Consider the following 18,927-nt stretch of genomic DNA (forward strand, 5'->3'; position numbering starts at 1 on the left):
ATGAGAAAATACCAAAAAATAAACCACATTATATAGAGATAGCTTAGCTAAGGTCTTAGTATTTATCAGTTGTAAAGTTTGGTCAAAATGGAGAAGAAAAAATATCCATGAGCTCCCAATAATTTATGCTAACTTGATTCTACCTCAGCCTTCCTCTCAAATCTTATTGGAATAGCAGGAAGAACAGACAGGTGATAAACTCAATGCTGACCACAACATGTTTGTTAACCCATTTATTAGCACAACTCATGGAACCTGCAGTGCTCCACATGGCTGTCGCTCTTAGCAGCTTATAGTCATGGTGGCCACAGCTGAACCTGGAAGCCTCTGAAGAACTGATCAGTTAGATTGTAAAATGTACTGAAACCTGAAATAGCGGAGCTGAAAAATATACAAATTAGATAAATCTGTAGATAGTGATAGATCAGCACAATCCTGTGTAAATATTGATAAGGCCAAAATTTACTACCTGCATTGGTTCCTAGGAGAATCAGTGTATCCAAGCAACTTGCCGATGAACTTGGTTTGCTTTCAACATATCAATTATGAATGGCTATTGCAATGTGTGAATAAAGAAAAGAATTCATGTATTCATACCTTCTCATAGTAAGCAAAGATATGGATTAGAACAGCCCACGTCTGATGCCAAGGAATGAATGATAGCATCGTTATGCGCGTATCTGAAAAAAATCAAATTTCTGTAAGAATATTTAGGGAAAGTGTGAATTTGCCAACAAGACAATTTGCCAACAAGACTGTCATCTCCTTGGACTTCCCCTTGTTCAAATAACCCTTATGGAAGATGGAGACTGGATAAGTGGATATATGGCTTTGCCATGGATCTTATTTGGCTACATGAATAAGATCAAATTGAATCAGATCAGAGTGATCATGGTGGCTAGGAAATTCTAAACCCTAGCGATGAAATTTCACATAGGGAGATCATGGTGCTGTTCAAATCGTGTACCCGATCAATTAACTATGAAACCCAAACATAAGGTAACATGAAGACTGAACCTGGAAGATATATAGCTCTATTCACTCATGATTTAGAAGCGACAGATTTTCTCAATGCCATTGACCTTTCCTGACATGAAAAAGTAAACATATCGATCTTAAGGTGCTGTTTGCTTTTTGAGCACAAAGAAAACAAAACTTTATTCCAATAATGATGAGAAATTTTATTATCAATGCTATTGACCTTTCCTCCTCATAAGGATGCACTGATGTGAAACTAACTTTGAAAATGAGTGAGAAATGTAAAGAAAAAAAATCAATGTGACTAATGAGAGAGGGATCATATATAGTCCATTGACAGGGATCGGTTTTGATATTGGTTGCGCATAACATTCTCACTCATCTAGCTCAAAAAAAAGATACAACATATGCTGCAAAGAATGATGCAATGCATAGAAATGAAGCACTCAAATTTGACCTGCTGTCAATACTACTCTAAAAATTAGGGGCTTTCTTTCCCTGATGTCTTCCACTGCAACTCAACAAGACGCAGTTGTTCTCTAAGAAATCAATACGAACGTGCTTGAAATTGTATAAGAACATAACGTATCAGATCAATAAACAACGAAGCAAGCAGTCAGGCTCGATTTGCATTCAAGTACCTTGGCGGAGAAAAACTTGGTAAAGGCACTGACCGGACGTCCGACGTCGCCGTGGTCACCTCCAGCCGAGCATCGCAGAACTCAACCCTACGAGCGAGCTCTCTGCTTCGGATCGACGGAGTGGGGGAGGTTTCACGCGAGGGGCCAGCGCCCGTGCCCGCCGGGGAGGCCGGAGGCATCCTCGACCCGCGGGGGATGCCAACGGCGGCTGCGAATCGAAGGCGAGCAGGTGGGGACGGCGCCCGTGTGCGCCGGGAAGGCCGAAGGAACCCGCACGCGCCGGGGAAAACGGAGTGGGGGAGGTTTTGCGCGAGGGGCCAGCGCCCGTGGCCGCTGGGGAGGCCGACGGCGCCGCGGATGGAAGGCGAGCAGGCGGGGGCGGAGGCATCCACGCGCGCTGGCGCGCTGGGGGTCGATTGGGGGAAGCGGCGGGCGGCGGCGGCCCGGAGCGAGGGCAGCGACAGGAACGGCGACAACGCCAGCGAGCGGTCCAGGTCGTCGAGCCCCCGGGCGGCGGGCGGCGGCGGGGGCCGCGTCGGGGGGCGGCCCGGGGGGCGACGAGCGGCGGCGGGGGCGCGTCTGGGGGCGCGGCGTGGCCGGTCCGGGGGGCGGCGGGCGGAGGCGGGGTCCGCGTCGGGGGGCGGCCCGAGGGGCAGCGGGCGGCGGCTTGCTCGGAGAGGGCAGGGGAGAGGAGGCGCACGCGAGATGGATGGGGAAAGGATCGCTCGGGAAAGAAAAGAAGGGAACCGGTACGTCGTAACCGATGGCAATGCGGGTAATTTTACCTGCGGAATCGGTAGAATCTGCGTTGCTGCCCGCTGCGTCGTTTCCACTACGGGAATCGGTAGATTCCGAGAAATCGGTTCGTGTAGCTGAGCCGTTTGGTTGCGATTACAGATTTTTCGAAGCGAATCGGTGGTACGAAGCGGAACCAAACGTAGCCTAAGTTTGGTAGCTCGCCAAGGACCCGTATGGTGGCTTCAACCTCCGTTAGATGGGTGCCCCTCAGCACCAACTTCACAAGGCTCTGGAGCCTCCCGATCCATCATGTTCTTGACTAGGGATCCATCACACAATGGCTAATTGCGAGATATTTTTCCTATTTTTTCTATTTTCCAAAAATAAAAAGTTTTATAAATATATGTTTCTCCTATTACTTCCTAGAAGGTAATATTTAATAATAGCCATCTAGATCTATGTAAATGGATGGTTCACATTCAATTTGAAATATTGTAAAACGTCCTCTACAATGAGTAGTCGTGCAAATGCATGACCGATGGGCTACTTACTCCTTAGTAGTGAGATCAATACATTAATTCTTTCATGTGCCTAGAAAAATGTGGCACAAAAAATAACAGATCCAACAAGCTGAGATCGCAATAATGAAAGAATAAAAAGAGTCAACACTAATTAGACGATTTCTGAAGGAAGAATAGTACCTTCTCATAGAAAGCATAAATGGTCTGACCAGCGGACAATTGCTTGAGCTCCAATGCTTGGCTTTCTTTCCCTGCGCACGAGCTTGCAACTTCAACTCGTGGACTGCAAACTATAATTCGGCTCCCTTTCTTGTGGTTCGGGAGACATGCTTTTATCCCATTCCAGTCTTCAAAGGTACGGTGGACAGGTCATTAAGCACAATCAGGTAACTATTCTCGTTTATGTATCCAGTGAACTCCGATCCTCAGCCAACTCTTTTCCTGGCTTCTCGGTCTCCAACAGAACATCAACTCCCACGGCTGATCTAAACTGCATCACCAAGCTCTGGATGAAGTCGTTCGGATTGAACGGATGCAAGACCCTTACCGATGCCTGCCATGGAAATTTGTTCTTGATATCTGGGTTCTCGTAGGCTTCGCTGATGATGGATGCCTGCGCAAGGTCACCACCTGTCCCCCACACCGCTATCACCCTAAGACCCTCGCCCTCCTCCGCGGCAGCGGATTTGGCGTAGCCAAGCGCTCCATCCACATCCAGCACGGACTTGCCTACGCTCAAAGCCGTCGCCTCCATGGCTCTCCTCTCGGTCTTGCTGTGTGGCCGGACGGAGCTGCTATTGTGCTACATTGCTTTGTGCCAGGCCAGAACCCAACCATAGGTTAAAAGCAGGAGCTCGGCTGCAAGGCTGTGCAGATTGTCAGTTTCTTATAAAAGATTGCCGAAGATGCCAACGGAGCGATCGAGGGAGTAGTCAGGTGAGGCCGGAGCGAAGAATGCAAGCAAGTTCATCATATCGATCGCCTAGGTTGTAATAGTACTATATGTATGCTGTTACTATAATAGTGTATGCTCATTTCACAGTGAGTATACGTGACTGCGATGAAGACGCAGGTGCCTCAAGAAATCAACCAAAATTGGCACACACGCTGTGCACTTGTGGCTGACCCGTCAACAACTTTTGGCTGCATCCTAGGCTTGGTGTTGGTGATGTCCATGTCGTCGTTCTCTTCTCGCGCTGCGCTGCACTAACACGGCGCTATTGACGGCCATTGAAATGTGAGGTACGTTTGCAGGAGGTAACAAATATATTGCAAATCGGACTGAGCAAACATGAGGTCAAGGGATAAATGATACAGGACTTGTATGGACTCCAACGACACACATGCATACAGGATCGGAGCACTACAAAATGGAAAGTGCGCGGTATTTTGTTATGTTCTGGTACATGCGCAAAAAAGAAAGAAAATACTAGGAAACATGAAACCAGCAAAGCGGTGATCTCTGATGGCCTCCGGAGCAGCTCAGACCCGCTTGAAAACGGGTCCGTTGAGGTTCCTGGCAAGCTGGTCCTGCACGTTTTCCAGGAACTCCGCCTTCGCGTACCCATGGTCGCTCAGCATGAATTCCTTGAGGCTCTGGAGAGATGCTAGCCCGGAAAAGAAGCCAGAGCTATAGGTTCCAGCATCACGACCAAAAGGTTCTAAATGTAGCTGTTCAAGTTTAGGCGTTGCTCCATCCTTAAACTCCACCAAGTCAAGCCCAATTACGCAAAACAGCTCCAGTACCATCAGGCTCGGGAATGCCTCCCGGTGGAATGTGAGCCGGATGAGCTCTCCACGCTTGAAGTTGAACGGATGAAACCGTAGGCGTAAGATGGCTAAATTTGGTAGCTTGCCAAGGACTTGCATGGTGGCATCAAGCTCCGTTAGCCGAGTGCACTCTAGCACTAACTTCACAAGACTATGGAGTCCCTCGATCCATCCTGGCAGTTTGAACAGGGTGCCGGACAGCTTGAGGCTCTGGAGGTTCTTCGGTGGTGAGGACACACCATCCAAGCAGCCATGTAAACCTGACTCCACACTTGATCGCACTGACAGTGATTCTAGACGGCTAAGATCGGCAAGGGTGGAACAAAACTCTTGACTGTTCTTCTTACTAACACCGCTCACTGCTAACTTGCGTAACTGACTCAGCCTTCTTATGTCCTGTAGGATAGCTTTTCCATTTGTGATGTTCACAAGACCCAGTGTGCGCAGGCCTTTCAGATTCCTCATCCCTCTTGGCACTACAACACCATATGGCTCTAGTCTCCTAGATGCCAAAGTAGGGAATACAACGTGGCACCAGAAAGTGCACACATCTTGCCTATCCAGATCACCATCTAGATCCTCGACGTCGTTCAAAAACTTGGGCGCACAACAGGCCAGACAAAGCTTTGCCAGATCATGTGGTAGGCATTCATCTGGATACACACAAATAGGAACACAATCCCCAGCAAAAAGGTATTGCAGCTTCCTGAGCTTGATGATAGTTTTTGGCAGCTTGCATACGCGTGTACCTTTCATATCTAGTGTCTGCAGTTGCTTCAGGTTACCCCATGAATCTGGCAGATGATATATACCGTCACATTGTCTTATAGAAAGGTATTTTAGGTGAAGAAGCCTCCCAATGTGCTCAAGGTGATGGTCAAATAGACCTGACGTGCCTTCCAAGTCAAGCACACGTAGCAACTTCATCTTCTCGGAAATAAAAAAATGCTTCCAATATCCAAATACTGTTAATGACCGTATATGAGACAGGTCCACTGCACTCTCGAACTCACCTTTATCTCTATTCCAATTGCTGCTTACAGCAAGGTGACGAACTTTGTCTTGGGTGTTTGAACTGCAACCTTCCTCCAGTCTAAAAACAAGATTCTCTTCTGCTGACTTTAAGATGCAGATTTCGCGCATGAGATCATGGACTTGACATGAGTCAATTTCTTTTCTGTTGTTAGATGATCTTTTGGATGCCAGGATCATGCTCCTACCTATTAGTTGCATGAAGTAGCTGTCAGCTATTTCCTCTGCAGTTTTGTCACGAATCTCTCTTGAGTAACCTTCTGCACTCCACCGCCGTATCAGAAGTCTTCGGTTAATCTTGTGGTCTTCAGGAAAGATGGACAGATACAAAAAACAAGACTTGAGATGATAGGGTAAACCATCATAACTTTTGCCAAGGACTGTTCTTATGACCTCAAGGTCTGGGTTCATTTCCAGCTCAGCACTAATATGCTCATTTAGTTTCCTCCACTCCACGGCTATTTTTGGTTGATTTGCCAAGAAGCCGCCAATGGTGACTATTGCAAGGGGAAGTCCATTGCACTTCTTCAAGATCAGTTTTGCTTCTTCAATGAGATCAGGATGTTTATCCAAATCTATGGCCTCCTTAAATACCTGAAATTGACAGGGTTTAAGTTCTTTACAGTTTAAATTATAAATTCATTCACTGGAATGACCGGTAAAATTAATAGTCTTGTATCAGTTACTACCAAATTTTATACGGTTCAATATTGGCAATACTGATGGGGGTAAGTTAGTGCAATACAGACATAAATGTTGCTTTATATCTTGTGTGAGTCCAATTGTGAGTAGATTTCACCGGTGCTCCTTAAACTTGTCCCGAGTTCTCATCCCGGTCCTGGTACTTTTAAAATGCACATAGTGGTCCTTAAACTTGTCCCGCGCTCTTATCCCCGTCCTTAAACTTGTTCTGAGTTCTCATCCCTGTCCTTATACTCTCAAAATGCATATAATGGTCCGTAAACTTATCCCACGCTCTCAAATAGGTCCATATACTTCCAAAATATATTTTTGTGAATTGTTTCAAACATTGAGAATTTCAAATCAAGTATAATATCGCTTAAAATTCATGAAGCAATCGTCTTGGATACAATATTTGCTTACATTATACTGCTAACAGGTGGTGCATGATACATATCACCTAAGAATAAAAATAGGATAATACTATGGACTCTTGAATAATAAAGAAAAAAGATCCAGCCTGTGGTTAATTAGATCCAAGTTATAGTTCAATCATAGTCAAAATATGTATCTATATGGCTACCTCTGTTAATAAGATATTTCACTGACCATAATGTACCATCAAGTTAATCACTGTGTGTACATATTGAAATAATTGTGGGACAAATAAATTCAGTGTATGTGGTTCTAGACTTTGTTGTTGGACTGATGTAGTTGTGAATTAACTTATGCACTCATAGCCACGGGGTGGCAGACCAATGAATGAATTATACATCCTATTCAAAGCATATACATGTAAGTAGTGATGTCTTTATATTGGAATGAGATTCAGAAACAAATGGAGCATTGTAACACCACCTTTCTTGTGAAGAGTTGAAGTGCATCTCTGTATTCAAGAACTTTGAGCTTGTATATGTTTTCTTGTTTCTCTGAACAATGTTTTGCAATACTCTCTTCTCTTGTGGTGACTACAATCCGGCAAGTACCATCCAATTTAGGGAAGTGTTGTATTATATGGTCCCATTCTGCCCTAGATGACACGTCATCAACAACAATCAAGCACTTCTTCCCTTCAAGGAGCCTAGCTAGCTCTTTGGTTAATTCTTCAACTCCCACCATTACTGCTGTATTTCTTGTACTGTGCCCAAAATCTATTGCTCCCTTCTTTTCAGAAGAAGATTGCATACTTAGTTGTATAATTAAGCTTTTAAGGAACTCCTTGACAATGAAAGGGCGCATCACTGTGACACAAGCGCGCTTCTCAAACATGCCAATGAGCTTCTGGCTTTCATAAACATCTTTGACTAGAGTAGTTTTCCCTAGACCACCCATTCCCCACACTGAGATCACTGGAAGTTCATGACCAGATTGATTGCAAATAAGTTTCACCATCTCATACTTTTCTTTCTCTCGACCAATAAGCTGAGATTCCTCCATAGCACTTGCCATAGTTTTGAGTCGAGTAAGGCTCCTTGTGACCACCTTGCTCCCATCGCCACCTGTAGGTTGATGTTCCACTATCTCATTTGTACTTGTTGTGTCTGCATTCGAGCTAGATGCTGGCATCAATAATTTTGCTTGATCTTGAGAATCCTGAACAAGTATACAATCAGTAAAACAATTTTAATTACAGTGTTAATTAATATTTCCACTGGAAATTAAAAAGGACATTCTCTGACGTGAAATTATAATTTATTGCAGACATATGTTCATGCTTGAGTATTTTTTTTAAACGACTCTATTACTTAGGTAAGAAAGGGAATATAATATAGGAGGTTAGTATCTAGCCCAGCCCAATTATGAGAGGTGTTTAAATAGAAATTATAATGTGCAGAGACTATTACGTACATGGCAACATATATAGTTTGTAAGGAACATGGTCCTATTAGACTATAATTATAATTTTGGTGATTGTGTGACAACATAGTCAATAGAAGTAATAAGTTTGTGAGCTCAAGTTTGTAAGATTTCTAGATCCCATGGATGGAGTCCAATCCATATACAAGATGGTCCATTTCGCTGTCAAGATGTCAAAGGTGTAGTGAAAGATGATCCTTGTTAAAGGTGTAGTGAAAAGGCAGAGCATGAATACATGTATCGGTTGAACCAACGACATCAAAAATGAGCTGAACGGTGCATTGGATGGTGCAGATGGAGATCAAGTGAAGAAACTTCTATAGGACTGGTTAAACCGACGTTAACCACCGGTTTAACCGGCGGTGCAATGGAGAAATGCATTGACGGTCTGTACAGAAGCCCTAGAAGGTTCTGATCAAAATTGCCTCAAGCACCGGTTAAACTGACGGACGTACCAGAGGTATCGGTGCATTAGTGCTGTGATTACTCGGTACTGATTTTGGAGGTGCAGAAGAGTTCGTGGAACAAATCCTTCATGACTAGTTGAACCGACGTCCGTCGGTGCAAGGCGTCGGTGCAATGACGTCAGCACAAGAAGAACGTTGGAGTTCAACGGCTAGCATGCAGGGTTAGTATGACCGGTTAAACCGACGGTGGCGGCCGGTTCAACCGACGCATTATGCTTTTCTGGGTAAAAGCAAGCAACGGCTATGAGCTGCCCTCTAGCCTATACAAGACCTCAACCCAGGTCATTGAGCCGTTGGAGTTCGTGTGAAGCTACAGATTCCCTGCTAAGTTCTCCAAGCCAACCAAAGAGCTCATTGATCACATCCTTAGATTTAGCACAAGCTTTGTAAGTGAGAGTGCTAGGCCAGCTCTAGTTAAGTGAGAGTGTAAGGTGTCGTTGTCTTGTGTGCTAGTTCTTGAGTGAACCAAAGCTTGTATCTTGGTGTGCCGGCCCTTTGGAGTTCCTGGTGGCTCGATGACGAGTCATTGACCCTCCGGCTTGGTGTGGAGCGGCGACGACAGCTTTGTGCGGGGGACGTGGAGACCCCCTTCCTTCGTGGAGAAGCTGCTTAGTGGAGACGGCATTGAGGTGACCGGGGACTTAGCGTGAGCCTTGGTGGCTAACCCTTTGTGGCAAGTCAAGAAGAGTTCCGGAAGAGACTTGGTGACTGGGAAGAAATACTCTTAGTGAGTGCTTCAACAACATGGATTATGGGTGATTTTGTGCCTACCGATACGACCGGATAAATCCACGCGTCAAGAGTTTGCTTCCCCTCATCCTCTTCTTTACGTTTCCGTATTTCATACTTGCAACTTGCGTGCCTTTATTTTCTTTGAATAGTTCCAAGGTAGGATTGGCTATAGGTTGCAAAACTTGTTTGGGATGAGGGTTTCACATTGAACCGTAGTTACACATTTAGATAGCATGTTCTAGTTTATATTTTGTGCAAATTAGTTCGAGCCATATGTTAAGATTTTATATTTGCCTAATTCACCCCCTCCCCCTCTTAGGCTACGAGCACCGATTCCTTTCATAATTTCTTCAACATTTTTGTCTTCATGTTTATATTACTAATTGAAGACTATGTTTAAAGCCTCCACATTAATCCTTACATGAGATGTGCTAAAAGGAAAGGATGGATTTTTACACATGTACAACCTACGTATGTTGAAATAATAACAGATAACTAAAGTATACAGCCAACTTTTTCTATAACTTAACTACTATAAAATGTCCTCTACAATTAATTACTAGCCGTGCACAAGCACAGGCTAATGAGCTTGTCCTTAGCAATAAGAAATTATACATTCTTTCATGTGCCTTCCATGATGTGGCATAAAAGAATATATATATATATATATAATAGATCCAACTAGCTCAGATATTAATAAAAAATTACAAGAATTAACACTAATTAGATGATTTCTGAAGGAATAAATAGTACCTTCTCACAGAAAGCATAAACATTCTGGTCACCGGACAATTGCTTGAGCATCAATACCTGGCTTTCCTGCCCTGCACACAAGCTCGCAACTTCAGCTTGAGGTGTGCACACGATGATTCGGCTCCTTCTCTTGTTGTTTGGGAAACATCCTTTAATCCCTTTCCACTCTTCAAAGATGGACAGGCCATTAAGCACAATCAGGTAACTCTTCTCTTCAACATATCTAGTGAACTCCTCAGCCAACTCCTGCCCTGTCTTCTCTGTCTCCAACAGAATTGACACCCCCACACCTGATCTAAACTGCTTCACTAAGCTCTGGATGAAGTCATTCGGATTGAACGGATGCAAGACCCTCACCCATGCCTGGCATGGAAATTTGTTCTTGATATCTGGGTTCTGGTAGGCTTCGCTGATGATGGATGCCTGCCCAAGGTCACCACCTGCTCCCCACACTGCTATCACCCTAAGATCCTCGCCCTCCTGGTTGATCAGATCAACAAGATCTACTTTTGAATTGTCATGCTTCGCAGCACGCCGAGCCTCATTGATGCCGAATATCGCTGCAGCTGTATTGCCGGACAGCTCAGCGGCAGTTTCAGGCTTGGAGCCGGCGTTCTTGATGAGCTGGTAGCGCAGGTTCCTCTGGCTCACGTCTTCAACTCTGGCTCTCAGCTCCTTCATCTGCTTGGCAATGCGCCGCCGCTCTCGCAGCGTGCAAGGGAGGCGCCACCAAGACGGCTTCTTGAGATGGATGGCAAAATCTTGGAGGCAGTCCTCGGCGTCGTAGGCCACGTCACGGACTTGCTTCACCCAGGTCATGAGCACCTCGTGGTCGTCTCGCTCGCGATGCGCGGCCCTCAGGAAAGCCTGCATCATCTCGAGCTCCTCCCTGATGAAAGCATGATCGCGCTGGATGCCGAGCTGCAAGGCCACCTCCTCCGCGGCAGCGGATTTGGCGTAGCCAAGCGCTCCATCCAGCACGGACTTGCCAACGCTCAACGCCGTCGCCTCCATTCCCCTCTCCTCTCGGGTGTGCTGTGTGGAAGGAGCTGCTATTGCGCTATTGCTTGGTGCCGGTTCAGAGCCCAACCAAAGGTTAAAAACAGGAGCTCGGCTGCAAGGCCGAGCAAATTGTCAGTTTCTTATAAAAGCTTGTCGGAGATGAGAACAGAGCGATCGAGGTAGTATGTAGTCACGTGAGGCCTAAGCGAAGCATGCAAGCAACTTCATTGCCTACGTAGTACCGTAGTAGTACTATATATGTTACTCCCTCTGTTCTATTCCAAATTGTCGGTTGTGCGATGAAGATGCAGATGCCTCAACAAATCAACCAAACTTGGCTGCAGACGGAGACAATTGGCACGCACGCTGCCCGTGCACTTTGTTGGGACTTGGGACTTGCCCACCCGACGACCTCGGCTGACCCGTCAACAACTTTCGGCTTTCCTAGGCTTGGACGCTTGGTGGTGTCCCTGTCCTCTTCTTGCACACTGCAAGCCTTTTTCACGGACGAAGAATCCAGGACACCGGTCAGTTACTGAGCGGTTGCATCACTTTCGCGCGCTCTACTTGAATTTCAGAGTCTCAGCTGAGATCTACGATGGGCGCTTCCTTTTCGTCTCTTCAGTTCCTCTCCGGATTCCAGACGGCTACGAGTGTTACAGCGGGGGACACAGACATTGCGCTACTGGGAGTTCCCTCCTGCACACTCAAAAGCCCCAACATTTTTTTTGGGGGGCGAACGAGCAGACCCAGCCCCCAACACAATAAGGTAGAGACAAACTGCATACAAGCTGTGCTTTTCATTTTTTGTAACGGAAACATGCTAGTAGCGTTGGGGGGTTGATGGTTATTGGCCAACTTGAGCTAAGCACGTGAGCTCACAGATCCAAGTACCCCTCCAACGTGATGGCTCCACAATCAAGGAGTCACTTTGATTTCCTTGTCGATTAGCATGGATATATAACTTGTTTTCATGCAAGTTGCTTCTCGATCTTTGGTTGCTTGGGAGAAATATATATAATGCGAGTAGATGCCTCGGAAAAGCCTTACTAAATTAATCTATGCAAAACATGCAATAGAACAGAGCTACGCATGACGATAGATTTAGGGTCTGTTTGGTTGAACTTCTCAACATGCTTTTACTTTTACCTTTTAAAAAATCAAAATCCAACCAAAAGGGTTGGTCCTCATCTAAAGTCACAGCCAAAAGTAACTTTTTCGTAGTTCATTTTTTATAGCACCCCTTCCCTGTTTTGGTTCTCGGCAAAGTCTCGTCAGTATAGTGAAAAGTACGATTGGTTCGTTTTCTAACCGGGCCTGGCTCGCTGGTGGGAGCCAGGCCGGCCGAGGTCAGGCCTAGCGCATGCAAGAGCAGGCTGTTTGGTTGAGTGGTTCACTCCAACCAGGCCACTCGGAGCTACTGATTGGTTGCATGCATGTACAGGCGCTGAGCCATTTTTTTTCCACACACCAGCGCGCTCATCGCATCTGTGTTGTGCTCGCGCGAGCGAGGCTGCGGGGAACGACCATTTTCTCCGCATCGCCCCAGAGCCAGGCCGGGAGGAGCATCTTGCATCTTACGGGCCAGTCCCAAGGAATGGTGCACGTAACCAATCATCACAGGGTTGAATCCCAGGAGCCTGGCTGGACTGTATCCAGGCAACCAATCACCCCCGAACTTGCAAGGAAAAAAAAGAAGAAGATGTGCACCTTCCGCGAGAGAGCCCTTTGGGATAGCTAGCAGCACGACTTGCATGCTCGCAGCTTCAGAACTCGTGCTGACCACTTGCAGTTGCAGCCGTACGTGCTAATTTTGATTAGAGATGCACTGCAACATACATTGCCTCCATTTTGATTTCCTTATCGTTTAGCAATGCAAGTTGGTTCTGGATCTTTGGTTTCGTGGGAGAAATCCGAGTTGATGCCTAGGAAAAACAATAATAATCCTCTATATTTTTCTTTTTCTTTTTGGAGAACGAGCAGCACCGTCACAAAAAGATAGAGAGAAACTGCAGCCAAGTTATGCGTTTCATTTTTCTTAATGGAAACTTGTGAGCGTGGGGTTAGATGATTCCCTGAAAAACCTGGCGCGCCTTGCTTCGAGCGTGCCAGCCCAGCATACATACATTTGCAGGCCAGCGAATGAATCGCATTTTGTTGGGCTGCTGCACCTTTATTTATCCTGTAGCTCAGCAATGTTACCTTTAGCACCTGATGGATCATTAGCCCATGATCCTTCGCAAAAGATGGATGATGAACCCCTGGTGTAGATGTAGAGATGGAGGTCAACATACCTCCTCTTAAGATATGATATATAGGATGCCACCGTTCTGAATCGCCATGGTCTCTGAGATCTCTTTCTCCCCCCATTGTTGTGCATGTCTTCAGCCTGCCGAGCATGACCTGTAACCAAAACAAACAGGAGAAGGTCAAGATCTACAGATTAATTTTACCCCTTACAGTAAAGTTAGTGCTGATTCCGTTAGGTAACCTGCGTTCTCATCTCATTGAAGATCCCGTCGGATCGACTGATGGGGCATTATTCATTCATACTGGAGTATTCCTGTACCTCCCAGCCTGTAGTAGTGTAGCATGCATGACTGACCAACGTCGCACCCGCCTCGTTGATGGAGGCCGAGTGCTTCTCTTCAACCAGCCCGCCTGGGTTCCTGCCTTCCTCGACACGTAACGGCACGCCGTGAAAACCTTGCGGCGCCGGCGTCACATGGCCGCGGGTCAAGGTCAAGCCGCCTCGCTCGCTGTCTCAGAGCCACATCCCGCAGGCATGTGCTAAATCTGCGATCGCTCGCTGCAGGCCAGATAGAGCACACAGCACAGCCTCAACCGAGGACACGCGCTGCGGCGAACCAGCGAAATCCCCTTTTCTGAATGGTGTTTTGCACAAATTTTTGTCAGAAATAAGCACTGTCAGCACTCACTTGCCACCACACTGCGAGTAGGCGTGAAACACAGAAAACAGAAATAGAAATAAATATGCAAAGGAAAGGAGGAAAAAACATCCAAATCCTATATATATAATCATGTATACGCTCATAACACGGACGGTAAGGAGTCAGCAGAGCGACTGACTTTGCAGTAGGTTAACACGCAACCAGACAGTATATAATTCGTAATACAGCACCGGTCTTTGTAGTACATTCACCCAACGACAGAACATTTAAATTACATCTGGCAATGCAGGATGGACCATGCCAATTATTCTTCACACGTCATCACAAGAAAAGGAAAAGGTTTCAGATGGTGCAGATGTGGCAACTTAGGATACTTGCACTAGCTCAAGATACACAGAAGAGCATGCAGCACGACCGGGAATCGATACAGAAATCAATCACAGATGCAGAACAGGGAAGCAGCGACATGTACCCTCGAATAAGTCGGCTGTGCAGCAGCCTCAGTGCCTCCTCAAAACGGGTGCACTTGGATTATGTGCAAGCTGGGCCCGCACGTCTTCCACAAAGTCGTCCTTGTAGTCGTCGTTGTCCAGCATGAATTCCCTGAGGCTTGCGAGAGATGCTAGCCCAGAAAACAGCCCACACTATTGACTTCGTGACGATTACCCAAGAAATCCAGCCGCTCAAGCTGAAGCATCGCCCTGTCTTCAAACTCCACCGACTTGAGGCCATCTATGCCATTCAGCTCCAGCACTGTCAGACTCAGGAATGATTCCGGATGGAAAGTGTGACAGAGGTCTTCACCCTGGAACGGCTTCAGCCGCAGACGTAAGCTGACCAGGTTCGGTAGCTTCCCTAGAACTTGGAGTGCAGTTTCGTGCTCCAGTATTCTAGAGCTCCTAAGTGTCAACTTCACAAGATTCTGCAGCCCCCCGACCCATCCTGGCAATTCGACCAGATTGCCGTACAGCTTGAGGCTCTGGAGGTTGTTCGGAGCGGAGGTCAAGCCTTCCAAACAGCCATGCAAACCTGGCATCCCAACTGACTGCACTAGCAACGATTCCAGGCAGCTCAGATTGGCAACGACGGAACAGAACTCCTGGGAATTTACCTTGTTGATGCCAGTCACACCTAACTTGGGCCCCGTTTAGATCGCTTCCAAATTCCAAATTTTTACACTCTCTCTCCATCACATCAATTTTGGAACACATGCATGGAACAGTAAACGTATGTAAAAAAAATAACTAATTGCACAGTTTAATTGTACATCATGAGACGAATCTTTTAAGCCTAGTTAGTCCATAATTAGATAAAATTTATCAAATACAAACGAAAGTGCTACAGTAGCAAAAAGTTCCAACAGTTATAAAAACTTGCAATCTAAACAAGGCCTTGCGCAACTGGGCAAGCATTTTTAAGTCCCGTAGGATTGACTTGTTGACAGCAATGTTCACAAGACCCAACGTGCGCAGGGATTTTAGTTTCCCCATCCCTATTGGCATGTGAGTTGGAAGCTGTCCGCTCACAAATGCAGGGAACGCCAAGCAGCAAAAACACATGCAGACATCACGCCTATTCATGTCTGCATCCGACCAGTCAACCTTTTTAAGAATATCAGGTGCGCAACATGCCACACAAAATCCCAGCAAAGACAGAGTAAGAATGCATGTCCTGTTCTTTAACGATTCTGGTAGATCTTCAACTAAATCTTCGTGTAGGTCATCATCATCACTTTCCGTGCCTCCAACACGAAGATATTATAGCTTCCTAAGTTTGGTGATGGTCTTCGGAAGTTTCCATATCCATGAACATGCAAGAATATCTAATGCCTGGAGTTGAGTCAGATTACCTATCGAATCTGGCAGGTGAAAAATACCATTGCATCCTCTTAGAGAAAGGTATCTAAGGTGACGAAGCCTCCAAATATGCTCAAGGTGATGATCAACTAGACCTGACGTGCCTTCCAAGTCCAGCACACGCAAGAACCTCATCTTATCAGAAATGAAAAATGGCCTCCATTTCCCAAACACAGTTAACGAGCGTATGCGGGAAAGATCCACTACGCTCTCAAACTCACTCTTATCTCCCTCCCAATTGGTGCTTATGACAAGGTGACGAACTATGCCCAAGGTGTTTGAGATGCAACCTTCCTCCATTCTAAAAACAAGATTTTCTTCTGTTGACTTTGAGATGCCAATCTCACGCATGAGATCATGGACTTGGCAAGAGTCGGTTCCTTTTCGACTATTAACCGATAGTTGAGATGGTAGGATCATGCTCCTCTCTACTAGTTCCATCAAGTACTTGTCAGCTACTTCTTCTTGGGACTTACCTCGAATCTCCCTAGAGTAACCTTCTGCACTCCACCGTTGTATCAAACGTCTTCGACTAACCTTGTGATCTTCAGGAAAGATGGACACATACAGGAAACAAGACTTAAGATGATAGGGTAGACCATCATAACTTTTTCCAAGAATTGTTTTTATGGCCTCAAGCTCCGGGTTCATTTCCAATTCAGCACTAATATGCTCGTTTAATTTCCTCCACTCTACTGCTACTTTTGGTTGGTTCGCCAAGAAGCCATCGATGGTGACTATGGCAAGGGGAAGTCCATTGCACTTCTTCAAGATCATTTTTGCTTCTTCGATTAATTCAGGATGCTTATCCAAATCTTTGGCCTCCTTAAATACCTGAAATCAGTAGAGTTTAAGTTCTTTAGAATTGAAAGTACGTATCAATGGTCTGTAGTTTACTTATTTATTAGAAAATGTCTATGGTACAATGCTATCCAAGCATAGAACTACATGTTATATTATGATGCCCTTATATATTGTAATGAAAGGTCCACACAAATGGTAGGATTATAGTGTAATAGTACCTTTCTTGTGAAGAGGTCTTGTGCATCCTTGTATTCAAGAACTTTGAGCTTGTATATGTTTTCTTGTTTCTTTGAACAATGTTTGGCTATACTCTCTTCCCTTGTGGTCACTAAAATGCGGCATGAACTATCCAATTTAGGGAAGCTTCGTATTATATGGTCCCATTCTTCTGTAGATGACACATCATCAAGAACAATCAAGCACTTCTTCCTCTCAAGGAGCCTAGCTAACTCTTTAATTAATGCTTTGACTCCCATCATTGCTACTGTGTTTCTTGTGCTGTGCCCAAAATCCATTGCTCTCTTCTTTTCAGAGGAAGACTGTAAACTTAGTTGTACAATTAAGCTCTTAAGAAACTCCTTGAGAATAAAAAGAATAAAAGGGCGCATCACCGTGACACAAGCACGCTTCTCAAACATGCCAATGAACTTCTAGCTTTCATAAACATCTTTGACTATAGTAGTTTTTCCAAGACCAACCATTCCCTACACTGAGATCACTATAAGGTCTTGACTAGATTGGTTGCAAATAAGTTTGACCACCTCAGCTTTTCTTTGTCTCGACCGGCAAGTTGATATTCCTCGAAAGCACTTGCCATAGTTTTATGGCGAGTAAGGCTCCTTGTTTCCACCTTGCTCTCACGGCCTCCTTTAGAATGATTTCCTAGTACCTCATTTGTACGTGTTGTGGTTGTATTTGAGATAGACGCTACCATCAACAACTTTTCTTGACCCTGAGAACTCTAAACATAAGTATAAAATTAGTGACACAATTTTATTCTCGATGTTAAATAATGTTTTCTCAAGAAAAGAAACAATCTTTGTCATAAAATTATAATTCACTGCAGATATATGTTGATGCTTGAGTACTAAAAAAACTCAATTACTTAGTTAAGAATGAGAATATAATATAAATATTGGAGTCTGGTATCTAGCCAAATTATGAAAGAGGTGTTTAAACAATAAATATATTGCGCTGAGATTATTACAGGTTATTGTATATATCTTTTTATTTTTATATTTTTGTTTATTGAAGATACTTTTAAAGCCTATAGAACTTACATGTATTGAATGAATACAGATAAGTAAACATACAACCATATTTTACAAGGGAGATGCTACAATACTCTGATTACCTCTTAAGAGGTAAGATATCAAACAAATCTAAGCAGCTGAATTTCAGGATATAAATGAGTTAATAAAATAAATATAAAATAAATATAAAATGAATTTATAAAAGGAAAAGATGACTGGCTATCCCAATCATGCGAATGACTAGGTCGGCACTGCTCCGGTGCTTCCCCAAAATCCTCAAAGCCAATATGTGTAACTTTGAGGTACTGCAAGGAAGACCGGTGATGCAAAGGGCACACGCTGCAGCTGCCAGATGTGTCTTTACGTTTAAATTAATTAGTTTCCGCCAATAGAAATAAAAAGTATTTTTATGTACGTATATGTAGATCTGATCATTTATCGGGTTAGGTCAAATTCGGATCGGATGAAAAACTATATTTATTTCTTCAGCCTAAACACCGAACCAACCAACCCGACTACTGGACCGAATTTCTAGCCCGAGCCTAACTAGACACATGGTCGGGTAGAGTTGATTCATGTTGTTGGGTAAAATCCGATTTTTTACGTATAATTTTTGGATCCGGTCAAGTTTTGGATAAAAGAAATCAGCACAGCATGCTCGGCCTGACTTTTGTTGCGGGCCAAAAATTTCAACCCGAGCCCGACCAATGTATTGGTCGGATCGGACTTTTTTCGGGGGAGTCAGGTCAGATTTGTCAGGACGGACAGTCCATGATTAGGCATAAGTATAAGTATATATGGATCACATTATGCAATTATGGGATCTATCACGTTAGAAAAAACCGTCAGGGATCATGTTTTTGACTAGGGATCCATCACACAATAATGGCTAATTGCAAGATATTTTTCCTATTTTTTCTATTTTCCAAA

General features: G+C 44.8%; 2 protein-coding genes and 1 pseudogene across 3 annotated transcripts; all 3 read right to left on the bottom strand.

The window, feature by feature from the left end:
- Window positions 1-687: 687 nt before the first annotated feature.
- On the bottom strand, window positions 688-3,632 carry LOC112898378 (vegetative cell wall protein gp1-like). The gene is made up of 3 exons (XM_025966705.1): window positions 3,426-3,632; window positions 1,653-2,404; window positions 688-1,087 (listed from the first exon to the last, which is right to left on the bottom strand). Exons 1-3 carry the CDS (start codon window positions 3,630-3,632, stop codon window positions 1,069-1,071), a joined length of 978 nt encoding a protein of 325 aa, XP_025822490.1. The 3' UTR covers window positions 688-1,068.
- Window positions 3,633-4,180: 548 nt separating this feature from the next.
- Window positions 4,181-11,184, bottom strand: LOC112896389 (putative disease resistance RPP13-like protein 3). Of its 2 annotated transcripts, none has more exons than XM_025964343.1 (3): window positions 10,228-11,184; window positions 7,220-7,954; window positions 4,181-6,274 (listed from the first exon to the last, which is right to left on the bottom strand). In XM_025964343.1, exons 1-3 carry the CDS (start codon window positions 11,182-11,184, stop codon window positions 4,361-4,363), a joined length of 3,606 nt encoding a protein of 1,201 aa, XP_025820128.1. In that variant the 3' UTR covers window positions 4,181-4,360. The 2 variants fall into 2 exon arrangements, with proteins under 2 accessions (XP_025820128.1, XP_025820127.1); XM_025964342.1 differs by having other exon boundaries at window positions 10,171-11,184.
- A 3,400-nt stretch (window positions 11,185-14,584) lies between these two features.
- On the bottom strand, window positions 14,585-17,561 carry LOC112898379 (annotated as a pseudogene).
- Window positions 17,562-18,927: the final 1,366 nt, after the last annotated feature.

Source organism: Panicum hallii, chromosome 6 (genome assembly GCF_002211085.1).
Source record: "Panicum hallii strain FIL2 chromosome 6, PHallii_v3.1, whole genome shotgun sequence".
Taxonomy (NCBI): Eukaryota; Viridiplantae; Streptophyta; class Magnoliopsida; order Poales; family Poaceae; genus Panicum; species Panicum hallii.